The 25944-nt window shown below is 31.5% G+C and overlaps 1 protein-coding gene across 7 annotated transcripts in view; it reads right to left on the reverse strand.

Moving 5' to 3' along the window:
* Positions 1-355: 355 nt before the first annotated feature.
* Positions 356-25944, reverse strand: part of LOC129221499 (endophilin-A-like) — a 149928-nt gene continuing 124339 nt past the window's right edge. For 3 of the 7 annotated variants that reach the window (XM_054855986.1, XM_054855984.1, XM_054855985.1), the window contains 6 exons: positions 22924-23024; positions 20512-20615; positions 12768-12916; positions 10889-11023; positions 6949-7191; positions 356-4121 (listed from right to left, as the gene is read on the reverse strand). In XM_054855986.1, the coding sequence (XP_054711961.1) occupies positions 6956-7191; positions 10889-11023; positions 12768-12916; positions 20512-20615; positions 22924-23024 (725 nt within the window). In that variant the 3' untranslated portion in view covers positions 356-4121; positions 6949-6955. The remainder of the gene's footprint in view (positions 4122-6948; positions 7192-10888; positions 11024-12767; positions 12917-20511; positions 20616-22923; positions 23025-25944) is intronic. The other 4 variants (XM_054855987.1, XM_054855990.1, XM_054855989.1 and 1 more) reach the window with 4 other exon arrangements.

Consider the following 25944-nt stretch of genomic DNA (forward strand, 5'->3'; position numbering starts at 1 on the left):
ATCTATAATGTCCATGAGGATCAGCCACTTTTGGCAGGTATTACATTTCACTCCTGGGAAAAAAGGTGCAACATGAAGCACCCTAGTGACTACGAGGCAGGGTTCAAGGAACAGACTGTGCCATTGAAATTTTTAGGGAGGTTTCTTTTAAAGGGCTTTTAGTCTCATTTTGGGAAGGGGAATTTCGGGAGGATATATGGAAAAACATGTTGAAATCTGGATCAAAATGAAGAATTTTGTAAAGGTAGATGTTTAAAGTGAGACTGATTTCAGTATCATTTTATCATTTTGCATAAAAGATTATGCATGTTTGTTTAATGTGAGTTGCACGTTTGAAATAAAGGTAAGACTAAAAGTATTTAATACATAAGATTTATTTGTAACTTTCACTCAAACAGTCACAAATTTTTAGTTTACAATTAGATGTAACAATAGTTGATCAGTGGGAATGATATAATATTCAATATTTATTGCTGAAAAATAGTTGATTAGACTGCTAAAAAAAAATCACATTCAATAATGTATTGCAGATTCTATAAAGAAATAGTTTACATTTTACTCATCCATTGAACATGAAAAATAATATGCACACTATTAAAACCACCTAAACATCCAAATTACAAATGGCACATTTCTCCTATTACTGTAAAAGTTCACTGGTTTGGTTCCAAAAAGATAAAAAGTGAAATTTCAAAATTGCTTCAAAGTTGTAAAATGCATGCTAAAAAAATTTGGGGGAAAATATACAAGACGAAAGACAGTCAACATAGAAACTTTCCAGCCAGCAACTTTAATACTTTAATCAGTAACTAGTCTATTAACTTACATAAGCATTTAAGAAATTTTAATACAGAGCACTTGGCAACAGGTTTTGATTTATTACAGTCCCGATTGCCTAGTACAATTCAGCGAGAGCGTCTTAAAATTACCATCAGGCCGCTTACCACATCCAAAAACTCAATCTAGTACTTCATTTATCTAAAAATATATTGGTAAATTATCCCGATTTCGTTAAAGCAGTTGAAATGGATTAAAAATACATGAATGAATTAGAAAACTGACTTAAAAGTACTATACAAAAGTACATGTAGCATACAAAAGTATGAATTGAGAAATGTTCTATGTTCGAGTTCCAACAGCAATTGTTTCCGATCCTGGATACATATGCTCAATTTATTCAAATAAGCTCATCTAGTCAAACGAAAGAGGGAGAGAGAGAGACACACAGGGAAATAAAACTCTTAAAAACCTAAACAGCATGCAATGAAGAACGATCACTTCCACCAGTAAGTATTGTAAAGTCTTAAATGGGACTCTGCGATTGAATGCACAAATTACTGAATACACAGCATGCAATTTCAATGCAGTTTATAGCAGATGTTGATTTATTCAACATTCCTTAAAAAAAATTCTTTTTCGATTTATTCTACACTAGGAAAGAGGCAACAAATCCATGGCCAATTTTGATTTTGCAGTGCCAAATGAGGCAGTCAAAATTCAAGTCTTAAATTGCCGATAGACACATTTTAATGAAACAAAGGAATCCAGTGCACTGGGACAATGTTCTAAGCAGGGATGCAGTAGTTCCAGAACAACATTCCCGTTAAAATTATTTTCCTTTGACATAATTTGATGCGATTCATGTTTTGTCGTATTTGCCGTTTTAACATCGAGTAGTCTGTTTTTTTTTTTTTAAACTCACATTGTGTTGCAAACAATGCACTTCAAAGCTACTTATGAAGTTGCAGAAAAAAGGTGCTTTCTTTCATGCAGCCACTATCTCCAAAACAAAGGTTGACACTCGGGTTTGAGTGTTTCAAATGTCTGGCAATATTCAGAAGCACTGAGCAAGATTAACATAGATGTTCAAGTGAAAAACATGTGCACTTTTCATCGTATTACCAAGCAGTCACTATTCTGTGGAAGTGAGCCATATTCTTGCAATCTGCTATAACGTAAAAATCATAAAAAATCATACCTTTCAATACTGGAAAATTTATGAGTGCATCGCTAACTCTAAGTGATATGAAATTGGATATTATTGCTGTAATTTTTTTCTTAATAAAATACCTTCTGTCATCATAGATTAACTAATGAGCGCTATCAATAATTCACAATTCATAATTTACTATTTTTATTTAGTCAGTAACGATTTTCCCTATCATATGCTATTTCACAGGGAAAGAGGGGAATTTCATTTCTAACAAATTACGCTTCAAAAATACTTTCAGATAAAAATCCAATGTTGCCAAGAGTCTACATAGCTTTTAGTATACCATTCAAAAATCACATCAGTTTATTCGACAAGTTTGAGGCACAACATTCCAAATCAAGGAAAGTTTTTAAGACACCTAAAAGGCAAATATTAACAATTATCTTAACAGCACCTCTCTAATCATTTTTGCCTTTTATTTAATATATACTTTTTGAAAGTTGTTAAGTAATGAAGTCGTATAACACCATATCTGACAACAAGTACAATATAAGCACAGAGCTACACCAAGATTGTAGAGACTATTAAAGTTTTAACATCTAGAAGCCATAAGAGGGAAATGTGTAGGATGCAGTATAAGAGGTTGGGGCAGCAAATGTTGAAAGTTTCTACATACGTTAACCAAGATAGGTTCATTCAAACAATTTGAGAACTTAGCAACCGAAACTTGACAAATTGGGTGAAATTTGGAAAATCCTTACCGAATTTATTAAATAATTTATACATGGGAACAATTTCTCAAAATCAATAATAATGCAGAGAAATTGTAAAATTACTATGTACACATCAAGTTGGAATGAAATATATTGGGAAAACATTTTCACGTAATTTTCAGCTTTTTTCAGAACACAACTAGAAAGATTACCATGAAATAAATTTAAAAGTAACACCGGAATATAGAAATGGGAAAAGATGAAAGACAGCCTTGGGTGTAGAGTGCAATTTATGACTAAAATGAATATATTTATCTTTTTATTTGCATCACAATAGATCATTTTTCCCATCATTATGAATAAATAGAACATCCATCTGTTTTGAAAATACATTTTTCTTCTTGTTTTTAATTTATGCAAAATCGAAAATATCATAACATTAATATACAAACATAACATTTTCCCCCCTTCTCAATAAAAACACTGCAATTTTAGATCATATTAATTGATCCAAGGATTTTTTAATTTATAAGATTACTTCATAAAATACAAACATTTCTTCGTTTTAGTGGACCAGCCACTAACAAACAATTTTCTTGGATGTTTACTTGTGCATAAAAAGCATAGTAATTAATGCAAAAGCAAATATTTTTCAAAAATTAGAGTACTCTTTTACAACTCCTCAAAAAACTGTGACGCGAATAAAACTAAATCTCAAAATATCAGTCATAAGATAAATGAAATGACACTTCGGTGTATTCACAAATAAAGCTTTAGACGCACATCGAGTACTGGACAAGTATCAAATGATACAATAAAAGTACTAATCAATGCATTTAAAAGTGAATAAAATACATTTCTGCACCTGTATCTGGTATAATCAGGCATCCATTCGACCTGATTCACTGAAGTCTTGAAGTTCTCTTTTCATAAACATTCATGTATGATAGTCATAAAACAGTAAAATATAATATTTTGCATGCAGGTAACTCACAGTTGTTGCACAATAATCCTAATCTGCAATATATCTGAATGAATGAACAAAGCAAAAGTAATTAATAATTTAACTTTCTTACTGAGTAATGCAACACATGCAAAATCTAGACATTTCATGTGCCTAAGTGATTAATATTTACTTTTGGAACCAAAAATAAATAATACTGGCCATGACTTCAAGAGAAATGAGGAACTTTTCATGATAAGAAATAACGATGCAGTGTCATGCATTTTAATGCATAGCGCTTCTGTACTTTCCCAAAAATATAATTTGCTGAATAACAATGCATTTCAGACATCAGATTGCAAATTTTGGTAATGCTTATCAGAAGCATTTGATGCAGTACATAACACTAAATATAAAACTGTAAAGATCTTTGGCAAGGCATTTGAGAAGAAACAAAACAAAAAAGTCATACAAATGTTTTAAAACTATTTTTCCTTGGCTTTGTTGTATCTAATACATTGCTCATAAGTTCCTGAAAAAAAAAAAAAAAAACTTTTTAGTAAAATGCATGAATTATCATCAATACAGGGTTGCCAACCTTGGAGAAAAAATTTGAGGAGCAATTTAAAATTTTGCGGAGCAGTTCGGAATTTTGCATAAAAATCAATAAAAATAAATAAAACTACTTATCTAAAAATGTTTTAGAGCTTTAATAATCATTTTAAGTACTAGTATACAAATAATTATTTTTAAATTAATAAAACAGCTTTAAACACTATTTCAATCTTTGAGCTTATTTAATTTCTCACACGTTTATCATAATAAAATAGCAAAATTTAAGCTTCAAAGCGTTCAGTCGGGAAATGCGGAGCAAAAGAACTTCTTTGCGGAGCCGCGGAGTTTCGCCATTTTTGGGGAGCAACTCCGCAAATGGGGAGCAGTTGGCAACCCTGTCAATACATTAAAAAAGTTGAAAAATTCCAAATGTATTTAAAATTTTCATACTTTGAGAAAAAAGCTTCCTTTAATTAATTCAGAAATGTTAATTGATTAAAGCACATAATGCTATTTTATTTGCATAGAAACAAAATGTTGTAAAATCACTTATTTCCCGCGAGCTCGATGTTCAAGAATTTAAGCCTGGTAAAATATTCCTTTCAAAATCAATAATTGGATGCCTCACTTGCCAAATCGATTAATTCCACAAAACAAAAAGTAGAGAAAAGTTACGAAGAAGATGGTGTTATCCATAGGAGTAAATAGGATCTCGTGTTTTTTGCCATCACATGGTCAGAAATTTACTGAACCAAAACTTATAAATTCACATGCTAAGTGGTGATTAAGCACTATTAAAGCATAAATGATAATTTTTTTGAAAAGTGGAGTTAATTGATTTTGCAACTGAAGCATCCAATTAATGTATCAAATTTTAATAAAAAAACCCGAACATTTTTCACTTATTCAAAATTTAATTATTTATTTCACAAAACTACTTAAATAAGTAAGAAGAACAAAAATGTATTGAGTATACATATTCCTTAAATACAAAACAATAATATAGCTAATCAATAGAATGCAGTTTAAAATGACTGATGCAAAAGGAGTTATGTTTAAGTAACTTTTGAGAATTTTTAACTTTCGGTTTTATTCATAGAAAATTTGCAAAAATGTTTCAGCTTGACCTCATAAAATCATTGCTATATCATGAAAATGAGTGCATTACAGTTTTTGTTGAATTTATAGCTTACTCTCTATACCAGGTATCAAAAGAGCATTTTTATGAAACATTTAATTGATTTAGTAGTTTTGAAAAACCAGCAAAAAAGCTCTCACATTGCAACAATACAATCATCACTCTGATATTTCAAATAAATGCAGCCAACAGCCATACAAAAATGTATTATGTTAATTTACATATTAAAAGGAAGTATGGCACTTGAAAAAGAGTGCAAGTCATAATGGGATGGAAACCAACTAAAGCTTGCCTCTACAACAATGGAAACTTTTAGTAGTCAACAAAATGATTATTAGTTACAGTGATTTTATTTTAATTGCTCTGTTTCAGGTGGGCTAATGGGGACATGTGAAAAGCTTTTGAATTGATGCCCAAAATAAAAAAGAGTAATAACAATTATAAAGTTAATTGTTAAGAAAATTAAATTAATTTCGAGGCTGCTGTTAAGCAAACATAGAATTGTAGACACTGGACTTCTAAACATTACAAACTTTGGAAGTAGCCCAGTTTTTGAAGCTTTCCTTGAATCATGCCAGCAATTTAGAAGCATTTTATTATCTGTCATAATTCTGCATTTTTCTTCCAATTTTGAACTGTTGCCAAAAACAATGAAAAATAATAGTAATTATTAATTTAAAACACTTCCGCTTTTTTAATTGTTGCCATAAACAATGAAAAAAATGAATAAAATTTCAATAAATTTAACAACTCAGTTTTAAGGCTTAACCTAAGCAATCATGTTCGAGTATATGTGAGCGCCTTTAAAAGCTTTTTTTTTTTCTTCATTTGAACAAAACTGCTTTTAAATTCGAGCATACAAACCAGCAAAACTGAAAAAAGATTAAGGTAAAATATATATATATATATATATATATATATATACTTTCTTTACGCTAGATACATTTATATTAAAATGAAAGTCCATGTCTTTTTTTTCCCCAATAAGGATAGGTAACACGAAAATATGTTTTAACTTTCAGAAATTTTCACCTCAAATAAATTTTAAAACCAAAAAACTTTAAAATAAAATATAAGAAATGTTTTTTAATTCTAGAGAATATTTCTATAAGCTTAGATCGCACTAAAAAGCATGAAATGAACTAAGCATATGATTTCTTGATTGCAACACCCAAAAATTGAAGTTGATCTTAATATATGTATGTTAATTCTAAAGCAGCCAATAAAATTAAAATGAAAAATTTGAGAAGAAATAGGCAGTATACAGCTCTGTATGAATAGCTTTTATTATACCACCTATATTTCTTCGCACAAATTTTTAATTTTAATTTTATAGGCTGCTTTAGAATTAACATAAACATATAATATTAAGGTCAACTTCAACTTTTGAGTGTTGCAATCAAGAAATCATATACTTAGTTTATTTCATTTTTTTTAGTGAGATCCAAGCTTATAAAAATAGTCGTTTGAATTAAAAAACATTTTTTTATATTTTTTCACTATACACTTATTTTTAAGGTAAAACTCACTAAACAATAAAAAAAGCATTTTAACATTAGAACTCATACATTAATACAAGACAGACAATCGATTCTTTATTCAGATCATTATTGTTTTCCTTGACACATTTTTAGTAACAGAATGATAGATAAAAGAGATACCATACTTGATTTTTATGGTAATGGCACCACGACTTGAACGTAACTGACTGGAAAAAGGCCTGTGCGATTGTGTACGGTCCCTTCATACCAATTGTCATCAATACGACTAGTAAGGGTGATTATTTCTCCTTCTTTGAAACCAAGTTCTCCTTCATTTTCAGGATCGAAGTCGTACAATGCTTGAGCACAGGGTTGCTGCATTGTCGGGGTTCTGGCTGGAGAACGAACAGGAGAAGGTAGAGGAGATGCTGAAGGATTTGGCTCATTACTCAAATTTCAAAAATTAACTCTTACAATAAGTTTAACAATCTTGGTTGAAATTACTATAAGTTTGCTACTAGGGAATCTTGTATTTTATGCAAAACTTTACTCACATACTAAATATGCACACAAATCACTAAATTAATAAGGCTCAAGTTGCAAACAAAAACGAATACTAGAGTAGATAAAGATGCGAACAAGTGAATCTACTAAAATTTGCTTAGCCTATCATTTAAGATAAGATTAGTTTCAATTTAATTAAATTCAAGTTATAGAGTTTAATTTAGTTTAATACCCAGATCAATATTTTAAGGAAAATATAACAAACAAGAGGGTAAAAAAATTTCAAATGCCTTCAATGGTTTAGAAATGAAAAGTTCATATTTGAAAATAGTTAACAATCAATGAAAATGAGTACTCTGCTTGTATATATAGTCGATTCTGGTTAATAGGACCACATTTGGACAGGGCCATTTTAGTCCTAATAATCGGCTGGTCCAATTAAGCGAACAATAAAGCTTGACCGAATATGCTGTACACAAAACATTTAAATGTCCTTATGATTATTGTGAGCCCCATATGTACAGTGAGCATATGAAGAAGAAAAATTGCTGTTTACAAAACTTTTCTATTAAAAAATAAATGAAAATAAAACGAATAATATGTTTACACTTGTTCAGTAACGTGTTCAGATCGATACGGTTTTAGTTATTCCTTCCAATCAGTATTGGATCAATTCAATAAACAGAAGTAACTAAAAATGTGAGAGTGAAAAAATAAGTGATAAAGAGCACTGATCGGTCATCAAAAATTCCAATGCAATGTAAATTAGTATTTTACAACTAAACATTTTTTAGTTTTGAAAAAAATAAACATATTTTTGAATGTGCTAACTGAACTGAAGAAATTTGAAACTTCACTGCAATTTTGATATCTGCTGGAACAGTGCCGCCATGCAATGGGAGTTTCGTTAACCATATTTTTCCCTGCAAATATTTTTGAATTTAATTGGAAGTTACAAAGAACCATTTTTTTGTCATTGCATATATTAAGTACGTTGACACCCTTAAAACTCGCTTCAAGCTGGCGATTTTAAATTTTTTCCCAATTTGCTCTCATGGTCCTTGGACCGATTAAAAGGATTTTTGGTCCTAATAAAAGAAGAATATAAGGCTTGTGTCATGGGATTTGTTTTGGTTCTTCAAGTTTTGGTTCAAATAAGCGGCTGGTCCGATTAACCGGAGGTTAAATTAAACAGATTTCACTGTATATCTTTAGCATGCAAGATTAATAAAGCTTATAATCCTGAGCTAAAAGGACAAAAACAATCATTCCGTTATCAAACAAGAAACAATTGTTTTACACCATAAAATTTCGATAACATTTATTAATTATCGATGGTTTTTCTGAAAGTTTTGGAGTTTTGTTATGTAAGGATTGCCAATAGATGCTTAAAATTGCATGCATTAAAAAACAAAAAAAAAAGAATATAAAATATATTGCCAAAAAAAAATGCATTTATAATATGAAATCAAAAAATAAATCAACACTTATTAAATCAATTAACACTTATTTTACATCAAAATTAATATCTCAATTTTTTTTTTTAATTCTGAAGGGGAAAGCAGTATACTTTGATTAATTATCAATATATGCCAATTTCCAAAAGATTAAACCAGTTTCAGCATTTATTTTTATTTGAGTCCAAATTTAAAAAATGTAAATTTATTTTGTACATTCATTTAAAAATGTAAGACAAATGTTTTTGTAGCCAAAAACCCCCGATACCAACTTTAGACAGGTGGATAAAAGCATTTTTAAGTAAATAATTATGGAAAAATATGATCTAATGCAATGAGTTGATAGTAATAGTAATAATATGGGAAATTAATATCCACTGTAAATTTTGATGCCAATATTCTCTCATTCTGAATGTGGCAACTTTCTTAAACTGATACATTTTTTAAATACTTAATTTGATTAAGATATTTCTATTGAAATATTTAAATCCAAATAGGGTTAGGGTCAATTACCCTCATGATTAAATTCCATACAGCAGTTTTTTCATTAATATTAGAAAGGAGATTTGAAACGTTAACATTTATATGCCATAGTAAAAATTACAAAAATAATTGACTGTCCTTCAATAGTCAACGCATTCTTAAACCATGTATACGACAAAACAAGCATAAAATCTAGCATCCTGGTTCAGAAATGTCAGAAAATTACATTTTAATTTGCTCGGTAAGATGTTCTTAAAATTGGAATAGAAAAAGAACAAAATTGAATTTTTTAAAAATCACTTTGAGGTGCTCACCCATATGGTATGCAATAATTTTGTGCCACCTTTCATGAAAATCGGCCAAAGGGACTAAGCGCTATACACGTAACAGACATCCAGTGATTCAGACATAGACTTTCAGTTTCATTAAACTGGCTAGTTAGTTTCTACACAGAACCGCAAAACTAGGGTGACTGCACCAGTAACAGACAAGGGTTTTAGCTTTATTATTAGTAAAGAAGACCCTGATTTTATTTACTACCCTTATAGTTATAGAAGCATTATTAACAATTAAAACATATAAATAATAGTATTTAGTTTTCCTCTTACAAATGAAGTCTCTGAAAGTGCTAGAGTGAATGTGCAAAGGGGAAGGGAGAACAAACAGATTTATTGAAAATTTGGTTATCTTGCAATTGATACTTCCTGAAGAATTAAGTTTAGTAATGAAGGCATTTGCATGGTAAGGAATTCAAAGAATCTCAGGCAAAAAAAAAAACACACACACACACACACAAGAAAAAATCTTGGTGGAGACTTAACATAAGAAAAGGACAAAGGGTTGCACATACAGCAATAAGGTAAGAGTAGGCAAAGGATTCAGTTGATTTGAAGTAGGATTTTCACTTAATATACTTTTAAATACAACTGCAAATTTAAAAATTAAACACAATTAATTAGTCATGATTTATGTTTTGTCCTTTGTACGGTATTGTGTAACAGTTCTTAGTACACTAGAATCTCTGTTAGTTATCAAATACAGGATTCACTTGTAACAAAGACAAAACAGGCAGCTTGACTACTATTAAATCGTTTTTTAGTACACATTTGGAGTTCCTTTATCTAGCTGAAAGCTAATCAACTACTCTCTTTTGTGCATCCTTTTGGATTTTAAGATAAATAAAACAAAAAGGGATTTGCAATAATAATAACTGTTGCAAAATATTTAAATTTGGGGCTTCGCAGCCTAAAAAGAGGTCGATTATGTACTTACTTGTTGGGTTTTGTGTTCAAAATGTTTGGGCACGTGTTGTTATCCCTGCACAAGATTTTTTTTTTGGCTTTTTTTTTTTTTTTTTGTAGCATGAATACAGATTTAGTTTAACTGGTTTAGTAAACTTCATGGTAGAATTATTGCATTTAGTCAAGATAATAATAATTAGGCAGTACAAACTTCAATGTGAACTTTTTTCATGCTCTGAAACAGGTATTAATTCTACATTCTTTGGATAGCAACAAGAAAATGATCAGCTGTCTTAAGCATTAAACATACAAATTAGCAATGCCTCATTTCTACAATAATTCACAGCAATTTAAAAAAAAAAAGGTTAATAATAAATGAAAAGTTTTGAGTAGATTAGTAAACAGTTGAAAGAGAAATGTTAGTACAGGAACGTTAGTACCGTTAGGAGAACGATTGGGAGAACGGCCAGGAGAGATGGCTGAGGATTGACCACCAGCAGTAAGGCCACCAAGAAAGAGAGATTTAGGTGGAGGAGTGTCAACGGGTGTGCCGGCAGGAGAACGGGCTGGTGAAGCTAAAGAATTTATAAATTTATAACATGTGGAGCAATTAAACAAAAGTAAGAGAGATCTAAAACATTCTTTAGGAAAAGATTGCGATATATTGCTTTGAAATTTATGAAAGATGCATTACGATGTATTATGACATTGCCAAACATACATATTGCAGAGACGATGCAAGTTTACAACCCTACTAATTAGCACGATATATCTAGTTTATTATCATCCATGTGAATTACAAGTTTTCCATATTAAAAAAAAAAAAAAAAAAAACTGGGAAAGTTTTCATAAAAAATTTTACTCTCTTATATATATATATATATATATATATATATATATATATATATATATATATGTTTTTAAGTTTAAAAAAAATTCAAATTTTTGTTTAAAAAAATGGGAAGGTTAGGAAGGGTTAACAAAAATACAACAGAATTAAGAATCACACAACTTGGAAGCAAAGCAAAGGTTGTGCAAATATTAAAAGACGTTTGATTTGGAATATTGTACTTGCCATTTAGTATTGATATATAAAATTTATATAGGTTACTTACAATATTGATATTACTTCCTAATGTTAATGGCAGGAAAAAATACTCCAACACAGATACAGTTGAAACATACACTTTAAAATATAAAGTAGACAAATCTTGGACTTTTATATTTTGCAGACAAACTTGCAGTAATAATAAAAAAACCCTACTTTTAATTGGAAGTTTTAAATTATGCTTAAATGAATTTCAGCCTTGAGTTAAGCATTTACAAACTCTATCTAAATGCATTTGAGTTACAAAATGCACTTTCCGTTGTTTGTATGACAAAAGCAACATTTTCACTGATTTTCTATTTCTCAAACAAGTTTCCAATTAAAATGACCCTGTTATTAGTGAATTTCAAACTTTTCCACTTTTAGAACAGTATCCAGAATATTAAGATGGCTTAATTAATTGGGTCAATTTCCTAGATTTAAAATAGACTGAAAATGTGTAACAACATGTAAAGCAACGACTACAAGTTCTAGCCCAAATCTTTAAAAGAACTCAATTTAGTTTTTTTTTTGGGGGGGGGGGAGGCTTTTTAACAATTCTTTTTCCAATTTTCACAGAAAAAGCAATACAATTGTGCAAAATATATGTAATACATTTATAAGATCTTAAATATCAATTATAATATTTCAAAAGAAAAAAAAATAGTTTTGATTAGTCGAAGTTACACATGTATATAATTTTAAAAGACATGAAAATATCTACATAAAGTTTCATTATTAAGCTCAGCAAAACTTTGCAAACTAAGTCAAAATCTGCAAACAGCCAAGGCTGCAAGCTGCTACCATAATAAGTGCTTAACATAAACAAAAATTGGTTTTAAGGATTATTGTTAATTTTATTAAATTTTTAGTACGTAAAGTGGATAAAATTTCAGGTAGATTATTTAACTTCCTACAGGTACTCAAGGTTAATATATCAGCAAATGCTCAATACATAAGGAGTATTTAGTACACAAAACTATTAATATAGCTTTTAATAATCTTATATTTCTCACAAAAAACGTAACAGATTATTTGATAGGTAGTCCTCAGAAAAATTTGCAATGTTACAAAAGCAGAAAAAAAGTTGAAGAGCAAGTTGTTGTAGTTACCCAGACTGTAAGAGGAAACGAAAAGGCACTGCTGCAAGCATCAGTGAGGAAAGTGTTGGATGCATAAGTCAAAGAGAGACGAACGGCAGAGAACCGTTTAAATGAAAATAGACTAGTTACCTTTGATTGAAGGGATTATGGTACCACCATTAATATTACCTCCATATTCAACTTGTGGAGACATGTCGTCGTGTAAGGAGGGTATATTTAATTCATGAAGTTTCTTGGGTACGTAGGTTTCCCTTGGACGATTAGCTGCTTCATTTTTCCTGGAAAATACATGAAAAATAAATAAGTATATAAATAAGAGCGGATTTTTAAAATTTTTTTCAAAAAGTATTCAGAAACTTTTGATGTTAAAAAATTTATGCGAAAAATATAATTATGCTCGAAATTGATATTCTTAAAAGTTCAGTACTATTATACTTTACCAAACAGCTTTCATAATGTGATGTAAAACCATTTATTACAAATGCATATGATTCCAATTAAATTGTATATAGATTGCATATTAGTACACTATAAATACATAAAAACAGGGGAAAATAAACAGATTGGCTTTTGTCAGATGTCATTTCTCTATAAGCTCACTTCTTTTGCATTGAAAATGGGATTTCGTGTAAACCCGAAAACATGTCTGCAGTTTCCTACAAATTTGTGATTTATGACATTGTATTACAATCTTTTAAAGTTGATAGTGTTATATGAGACAAAAATCAAAAGAGAGTAAAGGAAGGAAAAACAATATATGAAGTACATTTGTTTCCAATTAAAATTATTTGAAACAAAAAAACATTCACACATACATCACATAAAAAAAAAAAAAAATAAGTTTCACTCTTTATGTATGGGTATGGTATCTTTAACTCAGACAGTTACTCATTTTTATCTGCCCACTTTCTGATAAAAGTACATAAAACGTAAAAATGTATTCGTTCAGTTTCTATAGTGTATATTGAGAGCAAATTAAAAAAAAAAAAATTACAAATTTCAACCTTTTCATTTCATATTTTTTTTTTAAATATCCTTTTTGTGTCTCAAATTTACATGTACATGCTTTAACCTTTTTTTTTTTTTTTTGCAAAAAACCATGGATGAATCAATATTAATTTTAAGTTTCTTTTTTCCAATTGTTACCAATTAGACACACACTTCAGCAACAGGCTAAATTTTCTGCAGACCCATTTTTTTAGCATAGTGTCTTAAAATTTCCTCATTACTTCCTTTAGAAAAGGTCCTGAATACAGTGGCTACTAATAAAAAAAATGTGAGTAATTTAAAAGTGTCCACAGAGGAAAATTTTGAATTTTTAGGTTGAGTACGAAGAGAAAATTTGTACAAATAAAAATAGTCAAAATCATTACAGGGAAGAAAGGTTATACTAAACAAAAGAGAACTAATGAGATTTAAAGTTTTCAAAAAGATTTCTAGGGCTTAAGTTAAAAATGATTTAAATCACTGATTTAAATCATTGACGCCCTTGTTTTTGCAATAAAATATCGTTTTCCAAAAAAAAAAAGTTTAGATACTAGTTTAGCATGCTGTAAACTGGATTGAAAAAATATGACAATTTTTGTTTCATAAATGAGACGCAATCTAGTAACGTTCCTGGGGAGTACCTGAGGCGTGGCCTCGCACCTCCCAAGTCTCTCATTGGCAGTGACGGATGGGACAGCATAACCGGCCCTGGCATTTACTAGCCAGCCGGCCCCTGAAGAGTTGTTCCCTGAAGAGGAGATGCCCGCCCCCTCCTTCTTTTTCCAAATGTAAAAGGGAGAGCGGATAGAGCTTCCAGTTTCAGGAGGAGTTTTAGGAGGTTGAGGTTTTATGAGGAATCATATTAGGAGAATTGTGTTTACGAATGTGGAGAAAAGGAATTAATATTACGAACACTTGCATTGTAAAAAGTGTAATATTCGTGCATATGATGAGGGGTTCCGGGGGCGGGGGCGCTCCCCCGGAAAATTTTCGAAATAATAGCTACAAAAACGTATTCTTAGACTATTTTTAGATGATCTTGGGCGATGCTTGCGGGAGGGAGAATTTGGAGATTTCCCCAAAATTTTATCGAAATCAGAGCTTAAAAACGCATGTGTAAGCTATCTTTGGAAACACTAATAAGAGAAGGAAAGTGGTACAGAAATTATTTCTAGGCAAAATATCTCAATTGAAGTTCCCAAAGCGCAATTTAGACGACAATTGACTCTCTATGGGGGAGGGCAATGTTTTTTGAAATGGAAGTTCTTCAACAAGTTTATGCAGTCTCTATGAGCAATAACGATTGAAGAGGAGGAACTTTTCACCCGATATCGCGAGAAAACAGAGTGTATTATTTTAATGAACGCGTAAAGCGAAAATTCACGCGATTCTTGCAGAGGAGAATTAGGAAGTGATCCCCCAGAAAAAATTGCTGAAATTTGAGTTCTAGGATCATACATGTATAGGTTATCATACCGTCCGGAATTTTTTCTGATTTGTACAGTCGCCTACTTGACGATCTTTGCATAAGTTAGGGGGGGGAGGTGTTTCGGGGCTGCTTTTTCCCAGCTATTTTTCGGAATTGAAACTTTATAAACGCTGTTGTTACATCACTAATTACGTTAAGGATAGGATGGCTGTTATTGGAAATTCGTAAAAATTTAACTCTAAAAATGCAATTTTAAACTATCTCTGACAATGTTAAAATGAGAGCAAAGATCCAGCGCCGCCTCCCCCTGGGATTTTTTTTTAATTAATTTCTTGTCTTAAAAATGCATTCTAGATGATCTTAAGTTATGTTAGGGAGTGAAGAGGTTCTCCCCAGGAAATGTTTCGAAATTGAAGCTAAAAAAAATGTTATTTTAATCGACATTCAATGACGTGAGGGGGAAGAGTCTTCGGAAGATAATTTATAATTGAAGTCCATGAAACGAAATTTAAGACGACCTCGCGGACTCGCCTTCGGTAATTTTTCGAAATTTGAATTCTAAAACGCAGTTGTAGATGATATTCGCTAATGTTATCAAGGGTTTGGGGGCTCTTTCAGAAATCTTTTTTGGAATTGAAGCCCTAAAAAATTTCAGCCCATCTTTGTTGATACAAGGAGGAGGAGAGGTTCGATGACCTCTGAAAATTTTCTAAATTGAAGTCCTAAAAGCGAAATTTTAGATGATTTTTAAAGATGGAGTGGAGGCGTTTTCTGCAGGATTTGGATGATCACTCTTCTGGCAGCTTTTCGAATTTGAAGTCCTAAATACCAATTGTAGGTCATCTTTGATGACGGTAGGCGGTAGGAGAAGGGACGGGGTTCTGATCTGGAAACTCTTCCCCAGTACTCTCAAAATAAAAGTTCAGAAACGCGTTTGAGCTACCTTGGTGGTGCAAAAGGTTCGAGAACCTCCCTCCCTTCCCCATTCCTGGCTAAGTCCCTATCTTCTTTTTTCAAACTTCATTGATACAAATGTTGTGGGAAAACCTCCCCTAGTATTTCTTTTCAAAGTTCATCTTAGTTCTTTTCTTTTTCTATAGTGAAATTTTCAATTTCCAACCTGATATTTCGAATTGTTTGAAATTAAAGCGTTTGGGATTCAATAGAATAATCTTTTTACATTTTAGACTGATGTGGTACTTTTTAGTGACGCCGTAGGTCTTCTTTTCCCAACTTTATTTTCTTTTTTTAAATATCATGCCTCCAGAATCTTTCGATAAAAGTTTTTGTTTACTTTCGCTTTGTATAATACATTCAAACACTTAGTATTCATTACAATATTTTAAATCACCCTTACTGCATTTTAACTTTTTTTCTACTTGAAACATGCTTCGGCGACCTCTATGAAACTATCATGATTATTTATCTACTAATTTCTTGTATTAAGCTTAAACTTGTCACTGGCTTGTACTATGTACTGAATAGTTTTTTTCGTCGAAAAAAATGTTCGAAATTTGACAGAATGTATCCAAACATTTCTGCTGCCTTTAGTTAGGTAAATTATAATAAAGAACCGTGGATATCCTTATAGATATAATAGCCGATGATCGAGTAACGCGCATGTTTTAACAACGAAACTCGCGCTACGGCATGATAATTTGATAATATGTTTTGGTAATGTTTAATATGCAGGGAAAATCTTTACTGTGACAAGGCTGAACTCGATCCGGTAACTTAACTGTTTTACTGGTAAGACTGTCATTTCAGAGGAATGAAGAAGCGAAAAAATGGTTAAGAATGAACGCAACCTTCTGGAGTTTAAGGTTAATCCACTGGAGTTAAGGTTACAATTTCAACTATCAAAATATCACCAAACAGGCAATGACTTCATTCAATTGTAAAAAAGTAGAAGCAATTTTCACAAGTCATGCCTCGACGGGCGACTTTCTAGTTCCTAAATAATATTCTAAGGTTTAATTGATTCTTATTCAAGTATTGGATTTTCTTTTGAAGTTTTGCTGAAAACAAATACTTATTTGTCACTGGAATTCCACTTACTATTTTATTATTATTATTTAATTTTTAAAAAATACTGGGAACGTTTTCTTTTCTTTCCTTCTTTTTTTTTTTTTTTTTTTTGTTCATCACTAAATAAAAATTGGCAGCCTCGGTTCGGCAACCTCCCCTGGCGACAGCCCTGCCTTTACGTGTCCGTTGTCCCCTACAAACTAGAGGCAGCTGTTAGGGTCTTAGAAGGTCCTGGACAGTTATGCAACAAAGTTATCGTACCGGCCGATGAATTAACCTACACACCCAGCTTACAGCATGAGTTTGTAGAGTTCTTCTTTTTAAAAAAATTTTGCAATCATTACTTTTCTTGCAGCAATTTTCTTGTAAGTCGTTTAGAAATGCACCGGATATCAAGCCCCGGATCTGCGTACCCGCATAGCCCTTCCCCCTAGTGCGCGGGGGATGGGGGGCCGCGGCCCGCGTCCTTAAGGGGCCCAACGGACCAAAATAAATTGGAAAAAAAAACTAGCAATAACACTTATTAAAGTTGCAAATTTTCATTGATGGCATCCGGGGATGGGCCTAACGAATTTTGTTGCAGGGGGGCCCAAAATTTTTAGATCTAGGCCGGATTATTATAAATTTTTCATAGATATTTAAGTAGGTTTTTTTTTTTTGTTTTTTTTTTAAAGAAGGAAAATAAAAGAAAATCTTTTTTTTTTTTTTTTTTTTTGTGCCATTCAATTGTAAAATTCAATGCGGCCCAAACAGAGGCGGCCCACCGGGCATTTTCCCGGCTGCCCGCCGGTCCCATCCGCCACTGCTCATTGGTCAGATGAATCCTCCGGAGAGGAAATAGCTGAGTGGTCGGCAAGTTAAGCTGAAGACGTAGAAGCTTTCCCTGGCAGTCAAACATGACTAGAAATTTGGAGTCCAAAAATGAAATTTAATGAAAAAGGGGGATAAAAATGAAAAAACTTAGTCCTCATCAGTAAAGATTTGGATTAAGGTTGAAATTTGGCCTATAAGGTTTTCCTGACATTTTAGAAGAGGAAGGGCCATCCTGAGTTTGTAAAAGACTTTCGATAGATTGAAGATTTTATTGATTTCAGCAAAAAGTTGCATGAAATCGGAAATTACGTTGCTGGAGTTAGGCTCCTTAATGTTAGGGGTGGAGTGCTCAGGGATATTTCTGGAAGTAACCTCAGAGTAGGAGAGACCTGCTCTGCGGCTAGCACCGCTTTCGCGGTTAATGGCTCGCTTGCCTTCCAGGTTGATTTTAGGTTTGGGGAAGGCCACGCAACCTCTATAAGAGGCTACGTGATCACCCACACAATTAACACATTTGGGCTTTTCCTTGTTAATTTTGGCTGGGCATTTGTCGCGAGAGTGTCCCCCCCCCCCCCCCCGCAAATGACACAGCGGACCTTATGAAAACAGTTCACTGCCAGGTGGTTGAACCCCTGGCAGGTGTAGCACTGTATAACACGTCAATTGGTCCGGTAACACTCGACGGTTATGGCAGTATGGAAAAGCGATTTTAATTCATTTATCTTAGTATGATGCTCACCGGACAAGAACTGCAATTGGAATAATGGGAGCTTAGTTGCGTCCCTTTTGGTCAATTGTGCCACCTTTACTATGGGAAAATTTAATTCAGCGAGTGCCTTCGTAATTTCCACTGTGTCAGTGCATGAGGGTAGTGCCATTACTTTTTTACACTGAAACAGCAAAAGTTTGATCTTGTAGTTTGTTAATAATGATGTTTGCTACTTGTGTTTAAAGACTGGAGTTTATCTTCAAATGAGAATAAGGCTAATCCTGATTATTTACTTTAATATCTTATTTTACTGAAAATTTTACCTTGAGATTCCAATTTTGTGAAGAAAAAAAAATTATTGACATGTTGTCTTTTTATTTTTTGTTTTAAATAAGTGCAGCATTTTCTTTCTTTCTTTCTTCTTCTTTTTTTTGTATTATTTTCATTTATATTTAGTTTAAATATTTTCGAAAATCATGCACTAACTATTAGAAACATGAAGTAAACAATAACAATTAAAGAACATTAAAATTTGAAACGATAAAGAGCATTTCAAATTTTAAAAATATAACAATAATAAAAAAAGATTCAGAACTACAGTTTTTGATTGCATAAACTTGAAATATGTCAGAAATACTTTTTTCTTATTACCGTATTTTCTTGCTTATTATCTGTTTAAAAAGTATAAAATTAGTGAGGTGAGGATTATAGGCTGCCATGGATTATCTGCGCTTTTTATCCCCCTCAATGCCAACGAATTGAACCTCAATTTACAGCAGGATTCATCAATAGAGACAATTTCTGCAGCCTGTAAGGTTGTTTATTTTACATAGCTTAAATTTTCCTCTTACCAGATTCAGGGTGTCTAAAATAAACAACGATATAGTTATAGTAGAAGCAGTCTCCATCTGCGCAAAAATAGACAGTTTGCTCCTTTGTCTTGACTCGTTGTCTTTAAATACTTAGCGCACTATAATCATGATGTCAAGAAAAAATTCATTATGTTTTAGATTTATTTTGATTATACCTTAAATATCATTACTTCTTCACATTTTCAATTTAGTAGCTAAAATTGTATGTTACATCAAAACAACTTTGCATAATCTGCAGATGATACAATTTCAAAAAACAAAGACCTTTTCAGGTCGATTTTAGGGCTTGCAGATTATACGCCGCTGCGGTTAAGACGCAAAAAAATACAGTATTATAATTTGTAATCATCATTACAGGATGAGATTATGATAACAATTTACATTACATAAAATTTCAGCGGTTTGGATTATGATTATGATTACAAGGATTTTAAATATTCAGATTATGATTACGATTACTCAAAAATAAAACTGATTATGATTAACGTAATCACGATTATTCGGAGCTTGATCATAACCAAGGGCTTTTTTTTTAATGTATGCCAAATTTAGATGGGATAAGTAAGGAAAAGTTTTATATTTTATTGAAAGATGGTCTGGGAAGTCAGGAGACAAAATCTAGACCAATTATTTGCACATTTTCAAAAATGCTCATTAAAAGTACAGCACAAGTTATTATACCCCAAGTGTAAGAATAAAAATACAAGGCACCACACAAAACTGATGTTACATTATACATAATGGTGTGGACACCGCACTGCTTCCATACACGCCTGTTAAACAATTGATGACTTTAAATGAACTTGAAAATATAGACGTGTATATTCATGTGTTAGAAGTAATATTTCTTAAATGCATAACTTTTTAGACACTATCCTACATGTTTAAAAGTATGGTAAACATAGAGGATGATTAAAAACTGTTTTCCTTTTAAATTAGGAACATTACAAAAGAAATTTTAATAAAAATATGTTATGTGGATTAAAAGCAAGTGTATGTATGAGGTAAAGAAAATAGAGATTTAATAAAAATTACTGTTCAATAAGTCTCTCTGTGGCACTCTGTAGGATGGCTGCACACTGATTATGGTAATCGTATAAAGATTCAGCAAGTGATGCAAGTTGTGAAATTTGTTCAACCTAAATTTAAATAAAATTCTTAGATGATAACACTACATAAAATATCACTTTGAACATCAAACGTTGTTGCACAAGATTGAACTCAAACTTAATGAAATCCAAGCTTAAAACCATATTTACATCAATCCTTTCTAAATTATACCAGCCAATTTTAGAAAATGAACACCATTTGCATCAAACTAACAAATATGCAGTTTTTATCTCAACTTCGATAAGAGCAATAGAAAAAAATATATACATACGTTTTCAAAACAATTATCATACTTTAGAGTGATTTAAAGCAATGTTTGAAAAAATTAAACAAACTGCATGTTTGAATATCAAATTTTTAAAAGGAAAGAACTAACTACACCCGAAAGTAAATTGAAATTTTATACAGAAAATGGGGCTACAATCAAATTGAACAAAGCTGCAGTAATTTTATAAGCATATTTTAATATCCTTCATTGAGATTCAGGGCGATAAAAGGGTTGGAATTGACCCGTGCTCCAAATTAAAGCTTTGGAATGGCTGTTTAGACAGGAGATAATGGACTTAAGTATTATTTTAATATTCTTTACATACAACATGAATGTTTTGCACACTACATTTAGAGCTTGAGCAAAAACTGAATTTAAAAAAAAAAAAATGCATAATCTGCTAAACATAACACATATGTAACATGTAACATATTTATTGACATAGCAGGCAATATTTTAGTTGAAATGTTAAAATTCTGTAAATAAAAGGTATTTATTAGTTCAGTAAAACTAACACGGAACCTACAAATGTTGGCAAGTACAAATACATAGGTGCTGCTCAATCAATTTCATTTTATAGTGCTCATATAGAAAAAATTAAGCTCCCATAATTGACAGTAACTATTATTGCATACGATTCAAAATACAGTCGAACCTCCACACATCGAACTTCCACATATCGAAATTTTCTATATATCGAAATCCCAGAAAACTTCTATGTTCATTATAAAGAAAAATTGTTTCTATATATCGAAAAAAAATTTGAGACATTCGTAGATATTTTTTTCCACTTTAGACTGTTTGTCTCATGAAAAATGAAGATTAGAGGAGAAAATTACGTTCACTAAAGGTTGCTACGGAACTCATAAAAAATCTGGAGTTGAAGGGTGTTTAGTTAAATCGTTGTTTCGTTCTGAAGTTCTTAAATTCCCTCAAGTTTATTTCAAATCTTAGCTGTAACCAGTAACACTGTAAAATCAGTTTCAAATTATCCCTTTTGTTTGTTGATTATCATTTCTAGTCTTCTTAGCTTCAGTAAAAATCATTCAAGTTAAGTAGATTGGTTTTTTACTTTTCTCTCAATCACATTGTTAAAACAAAAATCCCCTAATGTTGCAAGCAAGTTGAATTGCCGAAGAATATGAAGATGGAGTAAAAATGTAATTTCTGTTAATTTTTTAACCATTAACTTTCATTTAATCCGACACTCGTATAAATTATAAATTGGGTTTCATACACGAAAATTAGCTTTTATTTTAATGTTTTAGGATACTTTTATGATAAAATAAGATTGTTTCCATATATCAAAATTTCTACATGTCGAATTTTTTTCCGGCAATTTGCTACTTTGATATATGGAGGTCCGACTGTATATTGTCAATGACACATTTTATCAACATTAAAATTTTATAACTCCACTGTCATAACAATTAGAGCCTATCGACCTTTAAATATACAGCAATAATTTTTGAATTTTTATGATTCTATACTTGTATTTTTATTTTTAGAAAGAGAGGTAGCAAATAACACAATGATGTTGAGGGAAATTAAATTATTATACAGCTTGCAGTAACAGAGTTGACATTTTCATGTAAAATACTGAACACAAAATAGAAAATAAATAATTATAGGAATAAATATTAATTCCTGAATAGTTTTTTTTTTTTAAAGATTACTTTCTAAATTTGATTGATTACAAAAGTGCTCTTTTTCAAAAAATAAAAAATAAATAAAAAATAAATAAATAAATAAATAAAATAAAATAATAAAAATGGCAGAACTTATTTCAACATAACGGTTTAAACAGTGACTAGAAGATCAATGTGGATGAATGAAAATTGGAATTAAAATGGAAAACAATGAATATGAAAAATTGAATTGATAGTTCCACTGTATTTCTGAAAAAAACTTCTATGCAAATAATGCTGCAATCACATACTTCAAGATTAAAAAATATTAACTAAAAACATTAAAAAAGAGCCATTAAGAAACCAAGTGCTTTTCAGATATAATTTTGCATTACACTGAAAAAAAAAAAGGTTATGTAAACTAACAAATTAAAAACTTACATCATTTTCTAATAGATTAAACATTCCCATTGACGCTAAATTAAAAGATTCTTCAAACTTATCTTCTGCTAGTCTGATCTCGTCCTCGCTCAGGTGAGCTCCTAAAGAGAAAAAGTTGAAAAAATAAAATTTTTCTAAAATATAGTACACGCACATCTAGAAACATTTAAACAAAATAGAAGATCAAATTCCAAAAAAAAAAAAAAATGTTCTTCTACCAAAGACAAATGTACCATTTAGCTATTAAATATTAACTATCATCAAGATATCACACAAAGAATTGCACTTGAAAAATAAGGAAACAGCTTTATCATGAAAATATAACAAAAAGTTAACTCCCCCCCCCCCAAATTTAATCTGCTTTTGTGGGCGTTAATCTTCAATATTTTCATTTTTGCTCTGAAATTGTGTCTTTATGCTCTAAAAAAAAGTGCTATTGGCTCAAATCAAGGTTGTTTGTTCCATTAACATGATGCATTGGTGAATAAAAAAATCAATGCCTTATCAATGAACGGTGGAATGCATACGTCTGTTTTTATGTTGAATTTTAGAAATAATTAAGGGACAATATTAATTTAGTTTGTTAAATAATAAAGAATTTTGCAACATAATGTTGCAACATGCACAATAATGAATAAATTACCCAAGTCATGGATAAGGAGGGAAAAAAAAAATTTAAATTCAGGTGCCATCTTAAAGATTTAGTTTATTGATAATAGTCATTCCCAATCCCGAAAACTAAAACAATGGCATTTAGGGGTAAAGAGCCAATTAGAAGTAAAATTGTTATTAATAATGGAATTATTGAACAGGTGAAGCACTTCAAGTACCTAGGATGTGACATCACCTTTGACGACGACAATGGTGTCTAAAAGAAACTACATAGATTTAAAAACTTATGTAGAACCCTTACAAGAACCCTAAAGGGAAAAACGAGAAAGGATGCACAACTGAAGTTCCCAACCTTACTATACGAGGCTGAAACATGGACTTTGAACAGTCAAGAAACTAGTAGAATTCAAGCAACAGAGATGAAGTATTTGCGATAACTGAAGAACTGCACTATCCTAGACAAAATAAGGAATGAATCTATTTGAAGGGAATTAGATATCAGCCTCTCAATGAAAAAATTACCGAATATCGTAATGATTGGAAAAACCATGTTCGACGTACAGCACGAGGAACAGGGCCTGATTACTGAATAGGTCAACAAGGCCCTGGCCTAGGGCCCCGTATATTTAGGGGCCCCCAAGTGGCTGAAATTTTTTTAGTCTATGGCTAAAATTTTTTCAACCAACGGCTGAAGTTATAAAGTTTGAATACAGGGGGCCCCAAAAAATATTTGGTCTGGGGCCCCTTGATATCTTAATCAGGCCCTGACAAGGAAGACTTCCAAGAGCTGCCTTTTATTACAGACCAAGGGGCAAACAAGACTGTGGTAGGCCCAGGAAGCGGTGAGGTGAACAAGAAGCCGGAACAGGCTATATGCCTAATCCTTGAAGATGATGATGATAATGATAATAGTTATTTGAGTTTGTTTAGGTTGGTAAGAATCACACCAGGAATTATTTTTTCATTATTCACATTGCATGTTGCCATAATTAAATTCAGAAGTAAATGAAGAGAAAACTACAGAAGAAAGAAAAGTGCTGTGGCTGATTCTGTCATACACTGCTTTATTTTAATAGGTAAAAATAAAGAATTTTTCATAAAAACTGATAACATAACCAACATAATGCTTCAAAACTAAAGCAATTCTAATATGATTCAGAAGCTTTTTTTTAATATATAAGTACTATTTTTGCTTTAAAAAACCATTGCAATATTTGCCTTTTATTTCTTTGTCAGCATGCTTGTATAAAAACCAATAATTGAATTGATAGTTAAGAATTCATTGCTCTGAGTAGAGATTTCAGATTGATAAATATTTAAGAGTTATGTTAAGATTCAAGTTGGTCTTTAAGTTATCGCGAATTGACTGTACTTTATGCATGCAATAAACCAACAGCCCTATTATCCCACCTTCAGACTGCAGTTTCGATATGAACTCGTCAGTCTGGAATAGTGATGGGAACTGGAGGCAGATGTCATCTCATTGAAGTTTGATTGATGAGCACATAACAAAGAAAACATTGCAGCCTCTGGATGAGATAGCTGGGAGGTCAATTTATTGCATGTAGTTCTGCCTTAGCCCTGGCTTGTAATTAACTGCTTAATATTTTATACATTTCTACTGAAAATCGACTTTAATTAACATTTTAAAAAGTCCTCCCCACTTGTTTATTATTCATAGAATATAATTGAAAAATAACAAAACATTCCGTTAGCTACAATCTGTGTTATTATCTTCTTAAACACTGTGATAAAATAAAGATGCAAAAGTAATTTTTTAAACTTGAGTAGGATAAAACTTAGATACGAGGAGTGGCAGAAAAGTAATTGGACTGGCAACGCAGCAAATGACCTAGCAATCCTGCACTGTTGTTCTTAATAGAGCATGTGTATCAGTACCATCCCATAGCTCAGTGAGAGTTTTCACTCCTTCTGTTGATGGTGTGATTTTTGCGACTGCAATTAGTGAAGTTATTTTCTCGCTATGCCTCATGAAAAAATTGAATAACAGAATTCAGAGCAATGTTGAGATAAATTTTGTGTTAAGCCTGGAAAATCCGCAAGTGTAAGGTTTCAAAGGTTAAAACAGGCCTATGGAGAACCTTCTTCATCCCAAGCTCAAGTTTATTTTGGCACGAATTATTTTGGAAAGGCAGAGACCATGTTGAACATGATCACTGTTCAGTGAGACCTTCCACTTTGAAAACAGATAAAAACATTGAACGTGTGAACACTCTTGTGCGATCAGACTGGTATAAAATTAAGAATATTGAGTGAGCAATTAAACTTAAACAGATTTACTGTTCATGAAATTCTGACTGAACATTTGTCACTATCGTCATGAGAACATATCACACTGTCTTTCTCAATAAAAGAATTTTTGACCTTCAAGAGCACTAGTGTGGTTCT

This window comes from Uloborus diversus, chromosome 4 (assembly GCF_026930045.1).
Source record: "Uloborus diversus isolate 005 chromosome 4, Udiv.v.3.1, whole genome shotgun sequence".
NCBI classification, from domain to species: domain Eukaryota; kingdom Metazoa; phylum Arthropoda; class Arachnida; order Araneae; family Uloboridae; genus Uloborus; species Uloborus diversus.